Source organism: Scyliorhinus torazame, chromosome 5 (genome assembly GCF_047496885.1).
Source record: "Scyliorhinus torazame isolate Kashiwa2021f chromosome 5, sScyTor2.1, whole genome shotgun sequence".
In the NCBI taxonomy this organism is placed as follows: Eukaryota; Metazoa; Chordata; class Chondrichthyes; order Carcharhiniformes; family Scyliorhinidae; genus Scyliorhinus; species Scyliorhinus torazame.
Window position 1 is genome coordinate 142685282 of NC_092711.1, and position 23482 is coordinate 142708763.

Sequence of the window (23482 nt, forward strand, 5' to 3'; positions counted from 1 at the left end):
TTTCATGTATCTTTTCTATTTTGTTGTTGTTTCTACATGCGCACGAACAGACTCAAAAACAGCTTCTTCCCCACTGTCACCAGACTCCTAAATGACCCTCTTATGGACTGACCTCATTAACACTACACCCTGTATGCTTCACCCGATGCCAGTGCTTATGTAGTTACATTGTATATGTTGTGTTGCCCTGTTATGTATTTTCTTTTATTCCCTTTTCTTCCATGTATTTAATGATCTGTTGAGCTGCTCGCAGAAAAATACTTTTCACTGTACCTCGGTACATGTGACAATAAACAAATCCAATCCAATCCAAAATACCTCAATAAAATGTTTATTAAAAAATAAAATTAGGGCTGGACCATTCAAGAGAGATGTTAGGAAGAACTTCTTCACTCAAAGAGTTGTAGAAGTTTGGAACTCTCTCCCACAAACTGCAGTTGAAGTTAGATCAGTTGTTTATTTTAAATGAGATAGATTTTTGTAAATCAAAGAGGTTAAGGGATATGGGCCAAATGCAGGTATATGGAGTTAGGTCACAGATAAGCCATGATCTCATTGAATAGCGGGACAGGCTCCAGGGGCTGAATGGCCTGCTCCAGTTCCTATGTTCCGAAAAGTTGTAAATCTCCATCCCACACACTCTCCCTCCATTCTCATTCTGCTGTTTTTAATATCAACCTCTCAATTTTCCTGAAGGTGCTGATTCAGGCTGTTTGACAGATCCATGCTCACTGCTTTATAACAATAATCTTTATTGTCACAAGTAGGCTTACATTAACATTGCAGTGAAGTTACTGTGAAAAACCCCGCATCGCCACATTCCGTCGCCTGTTCGTGTACACAGAGGGAAAATTCAGAATGTCCAAATCACTGAGGGACTGGTTTAGCACAGGGCTAAAAAGCTGGCTTGTAAAACAACAAGGCCAGCAGTACGGGTTCAATTCCCGTACCAGCCTCTCCGAACAGGTGCTGGAATGTGGTGACTAGGGGCTTTTCACAGTAACTTCATTTGAAGCCTACTTGTGACAATAAGTGATTTTCATTTCATTTTTCATTTCACCGAACAGCAAGTCTTTGGAGACTTGTGGGAGGAAACCGGAGCACCCGGAGGAAACCAACGCAGACATGGGGAGAACGTGCAGACTCTGCACAGACGGTGACCCAAGCCGGGAATCAAACCTGGGACCCTGGAGCTGTGAAGCAATAGTGCTAATCACTGTGCTATCATGCGTTTCAACACAGAATAAATAGGAGCTGCATTTGGCCCATCAAGCCTGCTCAACCATTCGATAGATAATTGGCCCCTCTACCTCAGCACCATTTTCCCTGTGTTGCAACCCTACAGGAGACCAAGGAATCTGCAACCTCAGATTCCCTTAGGCCTCACCGGAGTACCACCTACCTGGATGAGGCGGGCAGAGCTACACCCTTCACCCAGGGGCCTTTGTGACAAAAACACTTCAGCCCAAGTGTGGGTCGTGGACAGGAGACCCTTCAGGCGACCGCCGGGCCAAGCACATCGGAACCACCCAGGGGTTCAGTCCAAAAATCTGGTCCCACCGTCTGTGCGGCGTCTGCACGTTCTCCCCGTGTCAAGCTGAGGGAGCAAAGGATGTCAATGTCTTTCAGAGAGAGAGAGAAAGATCTGGGCCAAGCTTTCCAGAGTCTGCACCCTCCCTGTATTCACTTCCTTTCCCTTCAGTTGCTGCAAGTGACCAATTGAAAGTCAGAATGAGAAAAGAAATGGAAAGGGGGAGAAAAGAAAGTGTTTTACTCCCAAATGTTGGAGACAGGAGGAGGTTTCCGTCTGTGTGAAGCTCAAACTTCGTTCACACAAAGCCGGAGCTCTGATTGGCTGGGGGACCAGAGTCCTTCCGGTCATCCAATACTTCCTATTGGTCCAAATGTCACCAGTAAGGTCAGGGGTGGCCGCTCCGCCCCACGGACGCGGCTTCCCTTCTTCCCCGCACATGCGCAGTCCCGGGCCGGGGGAGGGGAAGGTCACGGACTGGGTTGTCCCCCGTCAGACCCGCAGCACCGACCGGCGACAGCGAGCAGTGAGTCCCGAGACTCTCAGCAGCTTGACCAGGCTGCACGGAAAGAGCTGAAGCGGCTCCCTGTCGGAAGGGAAGCCGCGCACCTCCCGCCAGACACCCGCAAATGTCAATATATTTATTACTTTTCTTTTCAACATTTTTCAAACAATGAAAGCAGCAGAAAAACTGGCGGGAAATGGGCCCAGAGAACAAGAGATATTGCCGCAGAAATACAACCAGACATTGAGAATTCATTCAGAGCAGGATATCTGAGGGAGCACAGCCTCCAGGTGAAATGTCAGCAATTCAACAACCAGTCAACATGTTCACACAGTGAGTGGGGAAAGAGGGTTAGATTCTATAAAAACAGGAGGATAACAATGCAGCTCACACACCCCAAAGTATTGGGGAACTGACTAACAACATAGCCAACTTGAAATGGATCAGTACTATGTCTTGTATTTTTATGCGCCCTTTCTTTTAATTTTAAGCTGTCCCTAACCTCTTATTTGTCCGTGGCTGTTTTTATTTGTGATGCGGAGCCTTTTCCTCTCGGGAATATACTTGCTCTCTATCTCGTTAAATGTTTCTTTAAATATTCTCCACTGATCTTCAGTTGTTTGACCCAGTAACCGATCTCCCCAGTTTACCGTGGACAGTCTCTGTCTCATCCCGTTAAAGTCAGCCTTACCCAATTCTAAAATTCTACTGTCTGTAACGTGCTTTTCACTTTCAAACACTACAGTGAATTCAATCATGTTGTGATCACTATTTGATAAATGTTTGCGCAGTTAGGCTACCAACTAAATTAGGGTTATTACTCATAATTAAATCTTTTTTCAAATATATTTAGAGTAACCCAATTCTTTTTTCCCCAATTAAGGGGCAATTTAGCGTGGCCAATTGACCTACCCTGCACATCTTTTTGGGTTGTGGGGGTGAGACCCAGACAGACCGGGAGAATGTGCAAAGGCTTTTATACTCTTAGCTCAGATTCTCTGCCCCTCCGAGTCCCGTCCCTGGAGACTAGGCTGTGAATCCCGAGGTACGGTTGTTATACTTACTGCTCCAATCCTCCATTCCTTCCTGGAGACTAGGTATGGGGGAATGAGAGAGGAAAGAATGTTATGCAGAAACTAGAATTGTTTATTCTGAATTGTTATCCGATACTGAGTTGACTTTGTAAACTCCTTCTGCAGGATATTACAAGAGGAGGAATTACACACAGAAGACTCAAACGTCACGTCTCGATCTGAAAGATCCACTTGATTCGTTAGCATCTGAATATCATCGGCCTTTGAATCCAGAAGAATTAATGTATACCCAATCTGTCGGCATCAAAACATTTAAACCATCAGTGTGACTGGAAAGCACCGAGACACACACACCCGAGTGAGAGTGTTCCAGAGCACTGACTGTGGAAAGAGCTTTAACCAGTTACACAGCCAGAAACAAACCACACCATTCACAGTGGGGAGAGACCGTACACGTGTTCTGTGTGTGGACGAGGCTTCAACTGGTTGTCCGACCTGGAGAAACACTAGGAGACCCAAAACATGGAGAAACCGTGGAAATGTGGAGACTGTGGGAAGGGATTCAGAGTCCCATCTGCACTGGAAACTCATCGACGCAGTCACACTGGGCAGAGGCCCTTCACCTGCTCTGTGTGTGGGAAGGGATTCAGTCAGTTATCCCACCAGCAGTCACACCAGCGAGTTCACACTGGGGAGAGGCCGTTGAACGGCCCTCAGTATGGGAAGGGATTCAGTCTGTTATCCACCCTGCGGATACACCAGCGAGTTCACACTGGGAAGAAGCTGTTCATCTGCTTACAGTGTGGGAAGAGATTTAGACAGTTATCCAGCCTGAAGTTACACCAGCGAGTTCACACTGGGGAGAGGCCATTCACCTGCTCTCAGTGTGGGAAGGGATTCAGTCAGTTGTCCACGCTGCGGATACATCAGCGAGTTCACACTGGGGAGAGGCCATTCACCTGCTCTCAGTGTGGGAAGAGATTTAAACATTTATCCAGCCTGAAGAAACACCAGCGAGTTCACACTGGGGAGAGGCCGTTCACCTGCTCTCAGTGTGGGAAGGGATTCAGATATTCATCCAACCTGCGGAAACACCAGCGAGTTCACACTGGGGAGAAGCTATTCACATGCTCTCAGTGTGGGAAAGGATTCAATCGGTTAACCCACCTACGGACACACCAGCAAGTTCACACTGGGGAGAGGCCGTTCACCTGTTCGCAGTGTGGGATGCGATTCATTCACTTATCTAGTCTGAAGACACACCAGCGAGATCACACTGGGGAGAGGCCATTCACTTGCTCTGTGTGTGAGAAAGGATTCACTCGGTTATCTAACCTGAAGACACACCAGCGGGTTCACACTGGGGAGAAGCCATTCACCTGCTCTGTGTGTGAGAAAGGATTCACTCGGTTATCTAACCTGCAGTCACACCAGCGGATTCACACTGGGGAGAGGCCGTTCACCTGCTCTGTATGTGAGAAAGGATTCACTCGGTTATCTAACCTGAAGACACATCAGCGAGTTCACACTGGGGAGAAGCCGTTCACCTGCTCTCAGTGTGGGACGCGATTCACTCACTTATCTAGTCTGAAGACGCACCAGCACGATCACACAGTGGAGAGGCCATTCATCTGCTCTGTGTGTGGGAAAGGATTCACTCGGTTATCTGACCTGAAGACACACCAGCGGGTTCATACTGGGGAGAAGCCATTCACCTGCTCTCAGTGTGGGATGCGATTCACTCGCTTATCTAGTCTTAAGACACACCAGCGAGATCACACTGGGGAGAGACCATTCACCTGCTCTGTGTGTGAGAAAGGATTCACTCGCTTATCTATTCTGAAGAGACACCAGCGGGTTCACACTGGGGAGAAGCCGTTCACCTGCTCTCAGTGTGGGAAGGGATTCAGTGATTCATCCAACCTGCAGACACACCAGCGAATTCACACTGGGGAGAGGCCATTCACCTGCTCTCGGTGTGGGAAGGGATTCACTCAGTCATCCAACCTGCAGAGTCACCAGCGAGTTCACACTGGGTAGAGGCCATTCACCTGTGGGAAGGGAAAGCATGATTCATTGCATCTGCTGAGACACCAATAAATTGACCAGTGATTACAGGAGTTGGATTCTGCTGTTATTGTTTCTGCTCTCAGTTACACCCAGGACTGCATTTTGTTCATTCTGACAGTTGGTCAATGGGATAGGTTTCTTTCTGCTGGACTGGCGGGTCTCACGACTTTGCCTCCAGTGGACTGATGCTCTTTGTCTTGTTGCGAATACCTGGTTTCAAATTTCATAAGGATCACAGAGTAAAAGGATGTTTCGCAAGTGAGAAGATATTCAGTTTGCATTTCTGTTTGGATCCCCCAAAACAATGCCACATTGCCATGAAGATGGGCTGGGATGGTTACATGTTTTTTTTTTCGTTTAATTTATCTGGGTGTTGCTCACAGAAGAACACCATCAGGGTATGAGGGGCAAGTTGTCTGAGGTGGACTGGGAAACTGATGGGAGACGTAGAATAGCTAATATTTAAGGAATGATTACATATTTACCAGGGGCTCTCTCTCTCTCTAGTTTTTTGTGGTATACAGAAGAAGGATCAGTGTGTACATACAGACACGGTTGTTTTTTCTCTCGCATTATTCACAGTGGTGGTTGTGGTTTCCTGTTTTTCGTTCCCCACTGTTTATTTTTGTTCCGGCTGTTGCCCTGCCCCCCCCTTGTTTCTCATGCTTCTTTTGTTGGGCGTGGTTGGGTTCCATGTCTCCTGCCCCCCTCTCATTCCCCTATCCCACCCACCCCCTCCCCCTCCCTTACTGTGTCATGACTGCCTTCTCCTGTTCTTTGTCTTCTAAGCTGTTGGGCTACAAACAGGTCTTGGAACAACCGAGTGAATGGCTCCGTTTTGTGGAATCCCTCTTCCGACCTCGGATGGCAAACCTTTGCTTGACTCTTCCAAATTTTATTAACTATTACTGGGCGGCCAACATATCGATGGTTAGTGTTGAAGTCCGATTTAGAAAGAAGATTTTAGATAAAGGTACCCTGGCTTGGATGCCTGGACAAGAGGCAATTTGTAGGAATAGATAGTGTATAACATGCTTGTGATTTTATAACCGAAGAATTACTAATATCAGAAAGGACACAAAATGGCTGTTAGCTGAGCTAGGCACATTGCTGAACAATCATTAGCTGGGTTACTTGCAAACTGGTACAAATAACATCATTTAATTACAGACAGCAGAGTTAGTCAGGGAAGCAGGAATGATTGATATCAAGGAATTGAATGTGAAACATACATGGGAGTTTTTAGGGAGGATTTTACCAGCACTGATAACAGCTCCACAGGACAAAGAGCAGAATGTATCCTCACCAGCTCAAGGTCTCCAGGTGCAGGTAGGAGACATAACTTTAAGTTGGTTTTGAGTGACTTCTTCATGAAGTTAGGGGCTGGTAAGACACCAACCCACTTTGCGTAATGTCAAATTTAATTGGATATATATCTAATGTATGTAATCTATAATCAGTATTATTGGACAGGGTCCGGCCGGAATGGGCTGTGCGGCTGTTTTGAAAAATATAAGAATGGATGTTTTCCTTTGTTCAGTGGAGAGATGGTCTGGGACTGTAACAGACGCCATCTCCCCGCCGGCGAAATGAACCGTTTGGTGCGAGGACCAGTAACCCTGGGCGTTGAGTGATTTATTTGAGATTCTCTCCCACTAACAGTTAGGAAGTGGGTAGTGGGGGAGGGGGTCGGTGTGGGAACGAGTGGAGGCAGCATCTTGTAAGGGCACGAGTTTGGAGGCTTTACTAACAGCGCCTCTGCCATTCTCGCCGGCTTGGTACTCCACAAGCCCAGTGGTAGTGGCAGCCCTGAGAGTGTGGGGGCAATGGAGGCGGCACATGAGACTGGAGGGGGCGTCGGTGTGGTCACCGATCTGTGACAATCACCGTTTTATTCTGGGAGGATTGGTCGGGGGCTTTAGGAGATGGCAGCGGGCAGGGATCGAGGGATTTGGGGATCTCTTCATTGAGGAGGGTTTCCCGAGCCTGGAGACATGAGGAGGAGTTAGTTGCCGGGTGGGAACGGGTTTCGCTCCCTGCAGGTACGGGACTTTCTCCAGAGACAGGTCACAATTTTTCCCCGCCTCCCCCTAAGGGGATGACAGGCTATGGTGATGTTAAAAACAGGGGTTAGAGAGGGGAGGGTCTCGGAAATATACAAGGAATTGATGGAGTGGGAAGGGGTCCCAAACGGGGAGGTAAAGAGGAAGTGGGAGGAAAAGTTGGGAAGTGTGTTGGAAGTCGGACTATGGGAAAGGGCCTTGATGAGAGTCAATTCATCCTCGTTGTGTGCTAGGCTTAGCCTGATCCAGTTCAAGGTGGTTCATGGGGCTCATATGACTGTGGCCCGGATGAGTAGGTTTTTTGAGGAAGTGGAGGATAGGTGAAGGCGGTTTGGGGGTAACCCGGCGAACCACGTACACATGTTCTGGGCATGTCCGAAGTTCAGGGGATTCTGGCAGGGATTTGTGGACGTCATGTCAGAGGTCCTGGAAGGGAGGGTGACTCCGAGTCCAGAAATGGCAATATTTGGGCTATCGGAAGATCTGGGGGGTGGGGGGGAAAGAGAAGCCGACGTTTTGGCCTTTGCCTCCCTGGTGGCCCAGAGACAGGTTTTGTTGGGATGGAAGGACTCGGAGCCTCCAAAGTCAGGAGTGTGGATCAGTGACATGGCAGGGTTTCTCAGGCTGGAAAAGATTAAGTTCGCCTTGAGAGGTTCAATTCAGGGGTTCGCTCGGAGGTGGCAACTGTTCATCGATTTCTTCAAGGAAAACTGACCGTCAGCAGTAAGAGACGGAGGAGGGGGGGGGGGAATGGGAGGCCTGGCAGTGTAAAATAAGGACGGGGAATCTAATATATGGGTAGTTAGGAGCTCGGGGGGGGGGGGGGGGGGGTAGTTGGGTATTTTATGGTGATGTTGTTGCGCGAGTCCGTCCACTCGGTTGTTTAGAATGTTAAACTGAAAATTACAAATGCTTCAATAAAATGTTTTCATAAAAAAAAAAGGAAGAAGAACCTGGGCAATACATTCATTTTGATCATCTGCACCCTCCCCCCAGGGTGAGTGGGAGTGTGTCCCATTTCTGCAGGTCCTTTTATACTTCCTCCACCAGGCTGGTCAGATTCCACTTGTGCATCCCAGTCCAGTGATGAGCGATTTGGATCCCCAGCTAGTGGAATTTGTGCCGGGCCTGTTTAATCGGCAGCCACTCCAGCTCTGCTCCTCCTCCTTGCAGGTTCACCGGGAAGATCCCGCTTTTGCTCGGGTTTAGTTTGTAGCCCAAAAAGGTTCCAAACTCTTTCAAAAGCCCCTTAATTCCTTCCATGTGGTTTGCAGGTCCGAGATGTAGAGGAGGTCATCTGTATAGAGCAAAGCTCTGTCTCCCCGCTCCGGATATCTTTCCAGTTCTTTGCCATTCTAAGCGCGACCTCGAGTGGTTTGATCGCCAGGGTGAACAGCAGCAGGGATAACGGTCATCCCTGCCTTGTGCCTCTGTGCGGCTGGAAGTATTTAGAGCTGGTGGGGGTGTTATACAGGGGTTTCATCCAGGCAGTGAACCCTGTTCCAAGCCCGAACCGCTCCAGTACCTCTATGAGGTACTTCCACTCAACTCTGTCAAAGGTCTTTTCTCTGTCCAGGGAGAAGATCACCTCAGGTTTTCTCTCCACGGATGGAGTCATGATCACGTTCAGCAGGTGCCTGATGTTCATATTTTTAAGCTCCTTATGTCCTCTTCACAACTTACTTCCCTGCTTATCTTTGTATCATTGGAACATAGCAGCAGGAGTTGGCCATTCAGCCCGTCGAGCCTGTTCCACCATTCAATACGATCATGGCTGATCATCCACTTCAATGCCTTTTTCCCCACACTATCCCCATATCCCTTTGCGTTATTGGGATTTAGAAATCTGTCAGTCTCTGCTTTAAACACTCTCAATGACTGAGCTCCCACAGCCCTCTGGGGTAGAGAATTCCAAAGATTCACAACTTGTGGATCTCGGTAGATCAAACCATTGCCCTGTTCTATCCCCGTATCCCTGTCAGTTTATTTCCCTCAAATGCCCATCCAATTTCCCTTTGGAAACATTCCAACATCTCTGCTTCTACCCGCATCGTAGGAAGTGACTTCCAGGTATTTCCCACTTTCTTCAAATGCAAACAAGTCTCAGTGAGCACAAAGAGGCCATCGTTCCCATGCTAGCTCTTTAAGTGAACTATCTAATTCGGGCCATAGCCCGGCGAGTTTCTTTTCCCACAGAATCTCTGCAGTTCTCTTTTGAAAGTTACAGTTGAATTTCCTTCCTGCACCTTTGTCAGGCAGTGAATCCCAACAGCTCGTTCAATCTTCATGAATGGGCAGAGTGTGATATACCAATGTTTTCAGTGCCAAGGTGCCATCCGGCAGTGCCAAGGTACCCATGTTTCCAGGGAAGGCCAAGGGTCCACCCTGACCATTCAAGGGCCTCCAATGGCCCGGGAGGCCCCTCGGGTGCCGTGATGCCTGGTCCATGTCTGTGTGGACCAGTAACACTCGGCGCCCGCGTGACCGCTTGCTGGGGAGCTAGTTAGATCACCGGGGCCTATTAGAGGGACCTTCCGTTAATGGGATGGAGATTGGCCTTTATTGGAGCTCGACCTCGCCAACGGGAGTGGGCCGGTTAAGTTGGAAACCGATTAGCGCTTGGCGTGTATCCCAATTCTGGACTCTCCAGCGGCCTAACCGGCTCGCCTGGCTGAATATGGCCATTAGATCACGGCTTGAGTTTTATTTGCTGTAAAAATGTAAAAGCTTAATTGCTGTGTATGGAAAGAATGTGCAATGAGGATAAATGTACTGGCAAGAGAGACTTTCAAGTTCTGATTCGCCTCAACATTTGAAACTGTCTGAATAAGGGATTGTATAGAATCAGATAAAGGGATAGTATGAAACAGTTCTATTGTATTCCTGTCTAAGATAGTGAGAGAAGGTAGTGTCAGTAATTGGGGATCAAATTAAATTAATCCAATGACCAAATTGACCAATTATCATGTTACAACAGGCCCAACTCTGACGTGAGGTATTGGTCAATTTGGGGATAAAAGTGGAAGTTCCGAAGGTCTTCCTTGCTGGCCAAGTACTGAAGACTCCCGAGGCTGAGTTCCAAGGAAATTACTGTGAACGAAGGAGCCAGATTCCCGAGGCTGAATTCCACAAGAATTACTGTCAAAGAAGGAGCCAGAGAGGGTTACGCTTCTACAGAAGATCACCCGCATGAAGTTGTAAAAGTCAATGGGCTGGATTCTCCGATCGCCGCGTTTGGCGATTGGCCGGAGAATCCACTTTTACGGCAGAATCGGGGGAGGCGGCATTTTTGCCATTCTCCGCCCACTCAAAAACGGCGAACTCGAAGAGGTCACCTGAGACCCTCCCCAGATACTCCGCCCCTGATGGGCCGAGCCCCCGATGGCGTCGCTCGCCTGTGCTCACACCGTTAGGGGACCTCGCGTGGCAGCGGTGGACTGAGTCCAGCGCTGCCAGTCACGGGGGGAGGGGGAGCTGTTCTGCTGCCATAGGAGGCTTCGGCGGGGGCTGGTGGGGGTGGCGAGGCTGGTTACAGGGGCGTAGTTCGGCAAGTTTAGATCATATCAAATTAAAGATTCTCTACACTTGGCGTAGTCGGCAGCTGGGGGGAGTACTGAGAACGACCTTCGGAGGAGGCCCAGGTGACGACAGAAAGCTTCGAAGATAATCGGAGGAGGTCGGGAAGCTTCAGGAAGCTTCGGAGATAATCGGAGGAGGCCCAGAAGACAGCCAGAATCCACGGCGAGACGAGGGTAAGAAATATCTTTTTCACCCATTAAAAGTCTTAAAGCCGCATCAATCAGTACTTTGACCCTTGAAAAGAACATTTTTATGGACTGTGTTAAATCAATCAGGTGCTGGTCGTTGAAACTAAAATAAAACGGGACTGAAAAAATAGTCACGGCAGTCAGCGATCAAGGAAAATTTATGGCTGATCCAAATCAAAGTGTAGATTCAGAGCCTTTAGCAGGCAGAAAATTACTCCCCACTACATCCAAGGGGGGTGCTGGAATACCAGATGTTTCTGTTGAAGATACGTTGGGGGATTTTAGATCTTTAATTCGTAGACAATTTGGACTGTCTGAAGTTGCCACAAAAATTGAATCAAAATGTGATATCCCCAAAGGACAGTGGTCCCTTCAAGAAGGCATGGGGTAAGACCACACGGTTAAACGGTGGAAGACGTATGAAATGGTCTTTTGCAGTAATGACACAGCTCCAAAAACATCAAGAGGCAATTGCAAAAACTAAATTTGATCATGAGTATAGGTCCACTAAAGACCAACTAATTGCAGTTGTTGAAGAATTGCGAGATGCAAAATCCAAACTTGAGCATTATGATGAAATTATTAAAACAGATTAGCAAAATAAAACCTCTGAACTCCAGCAGTTATCTTTTCAAAAAGTAGAATTCCAAAATCAAGTTTTTGAAGTGGAGTCAAAATACCGACAGTTGCAATTAAAAACTGAGCAAATTGAACTTGCTAGTTAATCGAGGAAAGATATGTTTTAGAAAGAGATATAAACAACGTTACTGAACACTGCAAATTTTTGAGTCTTTCTGTGCAGAAATTTGAACAAACAGCACAAACTTAGAAAGCAGCCCAAGCACCCCACCTAGTGGCACAATCGGCAATTGCACAGCAGAGATCAATTGTCAAGAATAAATCAATTCCTTTGTCAGATGAATCAGACGAAGATAGTGTTCCTACAATGCAAAATACTAAAGTAATTCGACTAGCCCCTTTAAAACGCAAACGGGTTAGAGTTGGAAGCAAAAAAATAGAAGATGGTGAAACTATCACTCGAAACATATTTGACCACCAATGGATTCATGAACAAATAGATCCTTCAAAAATCGATGAATGGTCCAAAGATCTTCCACACCCTAAAAAAGGTGGTATGACCACATGGGATGGAATTCACAGATTACAAGCCATTTACAGTCTCCACCCATTTGATGGAGTACAAATTCTGACTATCATGCTTGGTACTCGTGTAATTTCAACCCTTAGAAATTAAGTAGAAATTGCCCTTGGAGACGATTTGCAAAATTTAGAAGCTGGTTGGCTAGCAGTCAAGAGTTGGCTATTAAAATTTTGCTCCCCGAGGACCAATTGGTCTAAGATCACATCTTGCATTCAAAAAAATAATGAAGATATTCAGGATTTTGAGGAAAGATTTTTACATACTTGGATGGAATATTCAGGGATGACACTCGACCAGGAAAATGACACATGGGATGCAAGCACTTTAAGTCCATTAAAAACGGCTTTTATAGCCGGTGTTAAACCTGAAGTTTCTGCTGCCTTGAATTTGGTTTTACCAGCTTGGGCCACAGCTGGCACATACTGAGACATAGTTGACCGATGCATTCAGATAGATCGTGGTTTGCACAATCAGGCAACTTTTAACACTGCAGCTGCTCAAATGCAGCCTATTGCTCAAATCCAGCCTGTTACCTGCTGCTCCAGTGGCGGCTGTTGCAGCACCTGCAGGAATATCAGCAGTAACTACAATTTCACCACCAGCGCCAGGGCAAACATGTACCGTTGCTCCATTAAAATCATGTAAGAAAATACCACAATGTCTTTTCTGTGGTAGAGTAGGACACTGGATGGCAAAATGCGATCATAAACAACGGATGGATTCGAGAGATGATAATGAAGTAGACAATGTTCACTACAATACATTTCCACCTCGTGGTCAACCATGTAACATGTACCAACAAGACACACCCAGTATGGCTTCTGGTCAGTACCACTGGCTAAGCAACTAAGCAACAGGCAACTGCCTGTTCGGCCTTCCACCATTATCCAATATGAAGATGATGTTCTGATAACCTCCATCAATAAAGATGATCATGACAAAGACTTACGGGTGGTCTTGAACCACCTCAGTACTAATAGTCACAAAGCTAGCTTTCACAAAGCACAAATTGCCCAGAAAGAAGATGTTTACTTGGGACAGAAAATTTCCAAGCGAAAAAGGGAACTTTCTCAGAACAGAACAGCTGCCATCAAAGCAGCTAAAGAAACCGGAACGTATCGCTAAAAAGTTGCCAAGAACTGTCAACTTAAGAAAACTGTCATTATTCTGAATGTTGCTTTATTAATTTAAAGAAATTAACATATCTTGTTAGCTGTGTTTCCTTTAACAGAATCGACAAATTCATCTACAGAAAATCAAGATACAGCACAAGATTGGTTCAGTTATATATTTAATAAGTTATTGTATTTGATATTTTAAAATAAATGTTTAAAATTAGCCTGGATATTAAAACTTCAAACAATGTGGAAGCTGGTTTTTAAAAAAACAAAACCAAATCTATATTCCAAAAGAACAGATCGTTCAAAGACATTTGATAACGGGAATTTGGCAGCAATCCGATTTTTACTCCCAGTCCATTTGAGTGACAAATAAATAAAAAAATGTTTAGAGATGCGAATGGCATCATTCCAAGCTATACGCCCCTTTTTTGTCTCTGCAAGAAAATTAACCCTTTCAACAAGCTTTTGTGTACAAAATCGAATGGCACTTGACTATGTGCTAGCTGAAAAAGGTGGCACCTGCACCCTGATTGGTGCAGAATGTTGCACTTTCATTCCCGATAACTTTAAAGAAGTTAAAGATTTGGCATTACATATCCAAAAAGAAATCAAAAAACTTGATCCACCCCAATTTATCTCTCTCTGGGATAAAATTTGCGGGTGGCTTGGACACACTGGAATGTCCACAATAAGAATAATCCTATTCTCCTGTGTAGCTGTATTCATCATTTACATAACATACCAATGTGCCAAGTGCATTAAAAAACAATTCGCTAAAAGCAGGGGACCAACTATCAGAATGATTCAAACTAACCCAACTGTACCCCCAATTGATGAACTTGAGCTGAAATACTATTATTGAAATGTTACTGATCAATCAACGATTTGACTGTATTATTAACATATTGTATAATTTATTAATACGGAATCAGTAGGATCAAATTTGATTAATTTATTAATTATAATTATTATTTTGAAAATGCCTGTTGCAGTGCTAAGTGTCCATTCTATTTTTTAAAACTGCAAGGACAATATGAATGAGTTATTCTTTGCGCTTTTACCTATCCTATCGCATTAATGATGTATTTTATCTTATGGTGATATATTTCACATAATCTTTCGATTTATCAAAGGGCCGACTGTAGAAGCCAGGTATTTCTAATACAAATAATATAGGTAAAAGATAGCTGTTTAAGCATAAATATTAAGCCCCAGTTTTAAATACCCATTTATACAGCATAATTCATTTTTACTGAGGTCCATTGTTCTGGCAAATGCATATTTTCAAAGTCAGTGTGACATTAAAACACAAGCTGTACCAGTAATCAGATCAAGGACGAAGCAGGCACCATAGCAACATGAAGGCACCATTGTTCACAATGCAGATAACAGCTAAGTCAGCAGAAGACCAGTTTTGTTGGTAACGATTAGCAGAATATCACATTCCATAACATGCAGACATGAAACAATTAAAAGCTAATGTTGCACATTGAAGATGGACGGCTTGCCATCAAATCAAATGTGTTTGAGTCTAACCCAAACCAATCAGGATTATATTGGGGTGTGATTAGATGACTTAAGACAGATATGAAAGTGTATAACTGAAAGGTTTCTCCCGGCCATTTTAGTCTTTCTGTTAGTTTTTCAGTCTTTCTGTTAGTCTGTCTGTTAGTTTGTTAGTCTGTCTTTCTTTTGGGGGTTCTGTCTTTGATTCTCTGAGTCTTGTCAGTCTGTTTTAGTCAGTCTGTCTTTGTCGTGATGTAGTGTATTTTTGACTTTGAGTTTGAGTTTAGCTGAAGATTAGCTCTCTCTCTCTCTCCTCATGTTTCATTTCCAGACTTTGACCTTTTAAAAGTTACTTTCGAGCTGTCTGCCTAAGCAAAAAGATAATGTCTGTAATTCTCTGAAAGCTTCGAATTGTCTACGAATTGCCTTTTAAATGACTTTCAAATTGTAATCAAGCAACTACAAATAAAACAATTCTTTTTGGCACCTGAGAAGTTTTAACTGCAAATTTCTGCTGAGTCCCAGTAATCGCAAAGTGCTACTGGTAACCGAATAGTAGAAATAATATAAATTCCTTCAACAGTCGAATAATACTAGGAATCCAACAACTTGGCATAGTCCAAAAATATTATTAGATCTTTCAACTTGTCGTAGTGCACCAGGACTTTGATTCATCAACTAAGCTTCCCCCAACTTGGCGTAGTTCGGCAGGTTAAGATCCTTTCAAATTAAAGATTCTCAACAATCGATCACTCAGAGCTAAAGAGAAACCGCCTCTTTAAATATATATATAGGGAAGAGGCTGCAATGAAATCTGTCCCTTTTAACCTGCACAAAAGCAGGAGGCTCAGATTCACAGGTTGCAGGAGGAGACCATTTGGCCCATTGTGCCCCTGCTATCTCTTTGAGAGGACTCTCCCATTCATCCAACTGCTCTGATCTTTCCCCAGAACTCTGCAAATTCTTCCCATTCAAGTATTTCTCCTTTGGAAAGATACGATTGAATCTGCTTTCAAGCAGATCAGAACAATTCGCTGTGCGAAATAAAATAAAATCTCATCTCCCCTCTGGCTCCTTTGCCAATTAATTTAGAGGGACTCACTTTCTGTTAAAGAGCCTGTCAACACCCCTCCCCCACTTTCCCTAAAGTACATCAATGTAACATGAAAAGGTCGCACAGTGGTTAGCACTGGGACGACGGTACTGAGGGCCAGGGTTCAATCATGGCCCTGGGTCACCGTCCGTGTGGAGTTTGCACATTCTCCCCATGTCTGCATGGATCTCGCCCCCGCAACCCAAAGGTGTACAGATTAGGTGAATTGGCCACGCTAAATTGCCCCTTCATTGGAAAAAGAATTGGGTACTCTTGAAAAAAAAAATAAAAAATTTTAATCAGTCATGAAAAATCTAATACTTTTACTGATAAAATGTTATTGATGAAACAACATGGTTTTAAAAAAAACAGAAAATAACTTGATAATCAAAGACAACCAGAGTCAAAGGATGTTCACAATATTCTGGACAGAAATGGTTTCTCTGCTGCTCCTCTGCACCCTGCTCCCGTGCCTCCCCGCTTTGGACACAGGGAAACTGAGCCCCGGGGGTCATGTCACCATCAGCGCCGGTGTCTCCCCTCCTGGGCCCCGATTGGTTGGCGGCCCATTCACTCCTCCAGCACCTTCCTGTCTCTAGTGGGACGCACATGGCAGTTTTCCAACTTGGGCACAGGCCCCCAGCTCCGTCGCCTGGCTGTCACTGACACGAGCAAACAGAGAGACAGAAAAACAGGGCAGAAATAGGAAGCTGAAACCGGTGTCCTAAACAACTGTTAAGATCTCTGTAAAAATCAGTAACATCTCCAAGAATTTCAAATTCCCAGTGATAGAATTACATCGCGGGATTTCATATTTTTTAAACAAAAATAAACTTCAAAGCATATACAAAACAAAAAAATTAAAAACCAGCACTGTGACCTTCACACTGTAGTTTATAAAGACTCCTGCTGTAACCTCAGTTTCACAGGATTCACTTTAATTCTCCTCAGTATTCCAGCTATTCCCCAAGCTCCAAGAATTGATGGGGATCCTTCCATTAGCTTTCGGCTGAACAACCCTCCAACTTTCCTTCAAGACCTCAAAACTGTGGACTCCTTAGTCCCAAGCGTGAGCTTCACTGCCTTCTTGCTGAGGGATTTAAACATTAGAAACACCCCTGGTTCGTCTCGGCTTCTCGTCCCACAGCTGGTTCACAGCTCCTGCTCTCACAACTGGTTCACAGCTCCTGCTCCCACAGCTGGTTCACAGCTCCTGCTCCCACAGCTGGTTCACAGCTCCTGCTCCCACAGCTGGTTCACAGCTCCTGCTCCCACAGCTGGTTCACAGCTCCTGCTCCCACAGCTGCCTGCTTCCAAGTTAACTGCAGACTCTGTGAGAAACACCCAGAATTCCAACCAAGGCCCCACCCTGAATCACTTATCCCCATGGTAACACAGCACAGTAGCATAGTGGTTAGCACAATTGCTTCACAGCTCCAGGGTCCCAGGTTTGATTCCCGGCTTGGGTCACTGTCTGTGTGGAGTCTGCACGTTCTCCCCGTGTGTGCGTGGGTTTCCTCCGGGTGCTCCGGTTTCCTCCCACAGTCCAAGGATGTGCAGGTTAGGTGGATTGGCCATGATAAATTGCCCTTAGTGTCCAAAATTGCCCTTAGTGGGGTTACTGGGATAGGGTGGAGGTGTGGGCTTGGATAGGGTGCTCTTTCCAAGAGCCGGTGCAGACTCGATGGGCCGAATGGCCTCCTTCTGCACTCTAAATTCTATGATTCTATGTCCAACAGATGCTGAAATTAATGGACTTTCAGCTTCAAAACCAAACCTTCTGACCCTGAGGTCTGCATGAAGAATTCACCTCTGGAACAAAGACAGGACAGTAATTGTCAGACCTGATGTCTCCAGCTAAAAGAGCCCAGCTGCCCTTTTACAGATCTTACCCTTCCAGCTTTGACTTCAAGTCAACATCGGCCACACTTTGAGATTGTGAATTCCCCGAGAGTGTTTCTGCAAGATTCTCAATCCAGATTTTCCATTTATCTTCCCTTTAAAAAAAATCTAATTCCCAAGCTAAAAGTTATATTTCTGAAACATGAATTATGAAACAAGGTATTTGCAACATTTTCCCAGCAAAAATGAAAATGTATCACCCTCGTAATACCCTATTTAGAATATTCCACCTTACAACGTGCTGTATATATTCACAACAGCCATGCTCTTATTGAATGGTGGAGCTGGCTCAAAGGGCCAAATGGCCGACTCCTGCTAATTTAAACACTGCAACTGTTCCTGTGTTTAAATATCTGATAACCTGCAATAGACAGAATAATCCCTCCATTGTCCCCTTCACATTCACCAGTCGATCTTGCTGACAGCACACTGCTGAATTCCATGTCCAGGAATCACAGTCCACTGAAGATGGAAACATTACTTCTTGCTGTGTTTTCTGAAAGTTTTCTTCCAATAATTATCGTCCAAAGTTCCTTCTGCGAGAGGAGAGTCCTCGTTGCTGCTCAGATGTGAGCTTTCAAGTTCAGTTTTGAAAAGTCTGTTCAGAGTTCACCTTTTGAACTTTTTCTTCCATGTGTGTAGTTTCCCCATTGTTTCAATCCAAAGGGAATGTCCCGGTCAATCCCACATTTAAACTCTCTTCTTCTGGCTCAGTTGTAGATGGAGCTTCATTTTTCAGTTCATTTCCCAGAATCCAACATTTTGGATTCTCTTCTGGAGACAGCAAGTTCAAAATGGCTTCTTTTTGTGTCAACAATTCCTTCCTTCATTGGTCAAAATCTTCTTCAGCCACTTTAAGAATGTCATTCAAATGCTTTTTATGTGCAAACAGAAAAGGTTCTGATATTCCTGTTTGGAGAAAATGGGATCTTGGACTTCAGAAATAGAGGGATTGAGAACAAAAGCAGGGACGTTTTGTTGAACCTTTCTAAAGCTCTGGTTCGGCCACAACTAGAGTATTGAGTCCAGTTCTGGGTCACCACACTTTAGGAAGGATGTGAGGCTCCTCGAGAGGGTGGAGAGGAGATTTACCAGAATGATTCCAGGGATGAGGGATTTTAACCACTAGGTTCGGCTGGAGAAGCTGGGGTTATTCACATTGGAGCAAAGGAGGTTGAGGGGAGGTTTGGTAGAGGTGGATGTGATTGCAACAGGTTTAGATATGGCAGTTAAAGAAAAGCTGTTGGCCATGATAAATTGCCCTGAGTGTCCAAAATTGCCCTTTGTGTTGGGTGGGGTTATTGGGTTATGGGGATAGGGTGGAGGTGTTGACCTTGGGTAGGGTGCTCTTTCCAAGAGCCGGTGCAGACTCGATGCGCCTCCTTCTGCACTGTAAATTCTATGATAATCTATGATGATGATTAGCTGATGGTACACGAATGAAAGGCGAAGGTTTTATTAATCGATTCAATGGGCTGATTGGCCTCCTTGCCTGCCGTAATGAATATGATCTAAAGAGAGACATTTCAGCTGCTCCAGTCTCCCCAACTCACAAGTCCCTCATTCCTGGTGCCATTCTCGTAAATCTCCTCTGTACCCTCTCTGAGAACTTCACATCTTTCCTAAAGTGTGGGGCCCATATATAGGATTCCATTCTAGAGGGATATAATTGAAAAGCAGGGAGGTTATGCCAACTTGTTTAGAACCAGGGTTAGACTACACTGGGAGCACCGTCAACATTTGTCATCTCCATTTAGAAAAAGGAAATCGAGGCACTGGAGAAGGTGCAACAAAGATTCACAAGAATAATACCAGAACTGAGAGCATTTCACCCTCATGAAAGGCTGGGGCTGCTTTTCTCTAGAAAAGAGAAGACTGTAGGGTGACCTGTTTTTAATATTTCTTTTTAAAATATAATTTTTTTTCTTAAGTTTAGAGTATCCAATTTTTTTCCAATTAAAGGGCAATTTTAGCGTGGCAAATTCACCTACTCTGCACATCTTTTTGGGTTGTGGGGTGTGAGACCCACACAGACATGGGAAGAATGTGCAAACCCCACACGGACAGTGACCCGGAGCCGAAATCAAACCTGGGTCCTCGGCACCGTGAAGCAGCAGTGCAAACCACTACACCACTGTGCCGCCCGAGAATTAATGGTGACCTGATGGAAGTCTTTAAGATTATGAAGGGGTTCAATAATCCAATAGGGATATGACAAAAAACTGCTTTACCCAGCGAGTGATGAGGATGTGGAACTCACTACCACAGCGAGCGGCTGAGGTAAATAACATGAATACATTGAAGGGGAAGTACATACATGAGGGAGAAAGGAATAGAAGGATATGTTGATGGGGGAGATGAAGAGGGCTGGGAGGAGGCTCATGTGGAGCATCAATACTAACAGAGACCAATTAAGCCAACTGGCCTGGCCCTGTGCTGTAGACTCAATGGAACAGAGACAAATGTGTTTATTTTAGATCTCCCTGTAGTGGGGTGGGGGGGGGGGAACACTTTATTATCCAGGATCAAAGAAATGTCCTTCGTCAGCTTTTGTGGATAATTTCAGTGGAAATGTGCTCTCCCAGGTACAAAGAGCATAAGCCCACTGGAAGCAAAGTCGTGAGAACGGCCAGTCCAGCAGAAAGAAACCCTCCGACCCTCCCACTTCAAGTGTCAGAATGAACATGATTCAGTCCTGGATGTGATTAACAGCATCAATAACAGCAGAATCCAACCCCTGTCATCACTTGTGAACTCGTTGGTGTCTCAGCAGGTTAGATGACTGTGTGAATCCCTTCCCACACACAGAGCAGGTGAACGGTCTCTTCCCGGTGTGAACTCGCTGGTGTGTCAACAGGGTAGATGAATCACTCAATCTCTTCCCACACGTCGAGCAGGTGAATGGCCTCTCCCCGGTGTGAACTCGCTGGTGTTTCCGTAGAGCAGATGACTCACAAAACCCCTTCCCACACACAGAGCAGTTGAATGGACTCGCCCCGGTGTGAACTCGCTGGTGTGTCTGCAGGTTTGATAACTGAGTGAATCTCTTCTTGCATTCAGCGCAGGTGAACGGCTTCTCCCCAGTGTGAATACGTTGGTGAATCGCCAGTTTAGATGAGGATTGAATCCCTTCTCACACTCAGAGCAGCTGAATTGTTTCTCTCCAGAGTGAACTAGCTTGTGTGATGCTAAGTTGGATGAATTCTTGAATCCTTTCTCACACTCCGAGCAGATGAACAGCCTATCCCCGGTGTGACTGTGTCGATGAATTTCCAGCTGAGATGGGCGTCTGAATCCCTTCCCACAGTCCCCACATTTCCATGGTTTCTCCAGGTTGCCCAGTGTCCTTGTGTCTCTCCAGATTTCACAATCAGTTGAAGAACACGTGTACGGTTTCTCCTCGCTATGAATGATGTGACACCTTTTGGAAGTGTAGCTGGATAAAGATCCTTCAACAGTCACTGCACTGGAACACTCTCACTTGGGTGTGTAGATGTTGAAGCTTTTCCAGTGATGCTGATTTTTAAAGTGGGCTGCACGGTGGCACAGTGGTTAGCACTGCTGCCCACGACACTGAGGACCCGGGTTTGATCCCGGGCTGGGGTCACTGTCTGTGGAATTTGGAGATTCTCCCGATGTCTGTATGGATTTCACCCCACAACCCAAAGATGCGCAGGTTAGGTGGATTGGCCACACTAAATTGCCCCTTAATTGGAAAACTATAATTGGGTACTCTAAATTTTTTTTTTTTTTAAAAGCAGATGAGCATTTCTTATTCTAGCTTCAAAGACCAACAATATTCAGGTCATGATGAATGAAGTGACTCTGTCAGGTCTTGACGTGAGGTTTGGTTTGAGATTACCGTCTGTAAATTCTCCTCTTCTAAATCCTGTAAAAGGAGTTAACAAAACTCAACTGTCAGGACAGAATAAAAATTCAGAACACGCAATTCTAATTTCCTACGCAACATTATTTTTCTCTCCTTCCCCAAAGCCTGGAAATCCCCATCCCACACACTCTTCCTCTATTCTCACTCTGCTGTATCTAATATAGAGGGGGGATGAGACTAAAGAGAAAATGCTGGAAAATCTCAGCAGGTCTGGCAGCATCTGCAGGGAGAGAAAAGAGCTCATGTTTCGAGTCCAATGACTCTTTGTCGAAGCTAACGGACAGAGAAGTGGGGAATATTTATACTGTGGAGTGAGAATGAAAGATGAGGCTGATGGATTGTTTTACTACGTCGGCGTGGAGTCGAGTGACCAAATGGACTCCTTTTGTGCCATAATGGCTCTATAACTGGAAATATATAATGTAGCTACGGTACTATATTACAAGACTAGAAATAATAAAAATGTATTTATTACAGAACCAATAATATATCAAATCTGTACCATATAACAACACAAGAGATTTCTCTGTCCGATATTAATTTACTGTCCCCTTAAATATTGGATTGGATTTGTTTATTGTCACGTGTACCGAGGTACAGTGAAAAGTATTTTTCTGTGAGCAGCTCAACAGATCATTGAATACATGAGAAGAAAAGGGAATAAAAGAAAATACATAATAGGGCAACACAACATATACAATGTAACTACATAAGCACTGGCATCGGATGAAGCATACAGGGTGTAGTGTTAATGAAGTCAGTCCATAAGAGGGTCATTTAGGAGTCTGGTGACAGTGGGGAAGAAGCTGTTTTTGAGTCTGTTCGTGCGTGTTCTCAGATTTCTGTATCTCCTGCCCGATGGAAGAAGTTGGAAGAGTGAGTAAGCTGGGTGGGAGGGATCTTTGATTATACTGCCCAGCGGGAGGTGTAGATGGAGTCAATGGATGGGAGGCAGATGTGTGATGGACTGGGCGGTGTTCACGACTCTCTGAAGTTTCTTGCGGTCCTGGGCCGAGCAGTTGCCATACCAGGCTGTGATGCAGCCTGATAGGATGCTTTCTGTGGTGCATCTGTAAAAGTTGGTAAGAGTCAATGTGGACATGCCGAATTTCCTTAGTTTCCTGAGGAAGTATAGGCGCTGTTGTGCTTTCTTGGTGGTAGCGTCGACGTGGATGGACCAGGACAGATTTTTGGAGATGTGCACCCCTAGGAATTTGAAACTGCTAACCATCTCCACCTCGGTACTGTTGATGCTGACAGGGGTGGGTACAGTACTTTGCTTCCTGAAATCAATTACCAGCTCTTTAGTTTTGCTGGCATTGAGGGAGAGATTGTTGTCGCTACACCACTCCACTAGGTTCTCTATCTCCCTCCTGTATTCGGACTCATCGTTATCAGCCATCTCATGGGGAAACCAGCCCTTTAATTGTGAACATTAGGAAAGAGACCATCCTTTTAGCCAGACAAATAAATGTGTCAAGCTGAGGGAGCAAAGAATGTCAATGTCTTTCAGAGAGAGAGAGACCTGGGTCTCTCTTTCCAGAGTCTGCACCCTCCCTGGATTCACTTCCTTTCCCTTCAGTCGCTGCAAGTGACCAATTGAAGGTGAGAATGAGAAAAGAAATGGAAAGGGGGAGAAAAGAAAGTGTTTCACTCACAGATTTTCGAGGCTGGAGGAAGCTTAAGTCTTCATTCGCACAAAGTCCCACTCTGATTGGTTGGTGGACCAGAGTCCTTCCGGTCCTCCAACCTAACCATTGGTCCACACTGCATTCGGAAGGTCGGGGCGGGCGCTAGCTGGCACATGCGCAGACTACCTTGTCCCTAGGACATGCGCAG

The 23482-nt window shown here is 45.3% G+C and overlaps 1 protein-coding gene and 2 long non-coding RNA genes across 12 annotated transcripts in view; 1 reads left to right on the plus strand and 2 right to left on the minus strand.

Annotated features, from left to right (window-relative positions):
* The window catches only part of LOC140419917 (uncharacterized), a 49428-nt gene extending 41428 nt beyond the window's left edge, over nt 1-8000 (plus strand). For 7 of the 10 annotated variants that reach the window (XM_072503973.1, XM_072503969.1, XM_072503965.1 and 4 more), the window contains one exon: nt 3236-8000. In XM_072503973.1, the coding sequence (XP_072360074.1) occupies nt 3593-5110 (1518 nt within the window). In that variant the 5' untranslated portion in view covers nt 3236-3592 and the 3' untranslated portion in view covers nt 5111-8000. The other 3 variants (XM_072503968.1, XM_072503971.1, XM_072503974.1) reach the window with 3 other exon arrangements.
* The window catches only part of LOC140419927 (uncharacterized), a 378337-nt gene that overhangs the window by 109981 nt on the left and 244874 nt on the right, over nt 1-23482 (minus strand). The gene's annotated exons all lie outside the window — the stretch shown is intronic.
* LOC140419905 (uncharacterized) lies at nt 14438-23371 on the minus strand. The gene is made up of 2 exons (XR_011946079.1): nt 23302-23371; nt 14438-16514 (listed from the first exon to the last, which is right to left on the minus strand). It is a non-coding gene; the product is annotated as an uncharacterized lncRNA (long non-coding RNA).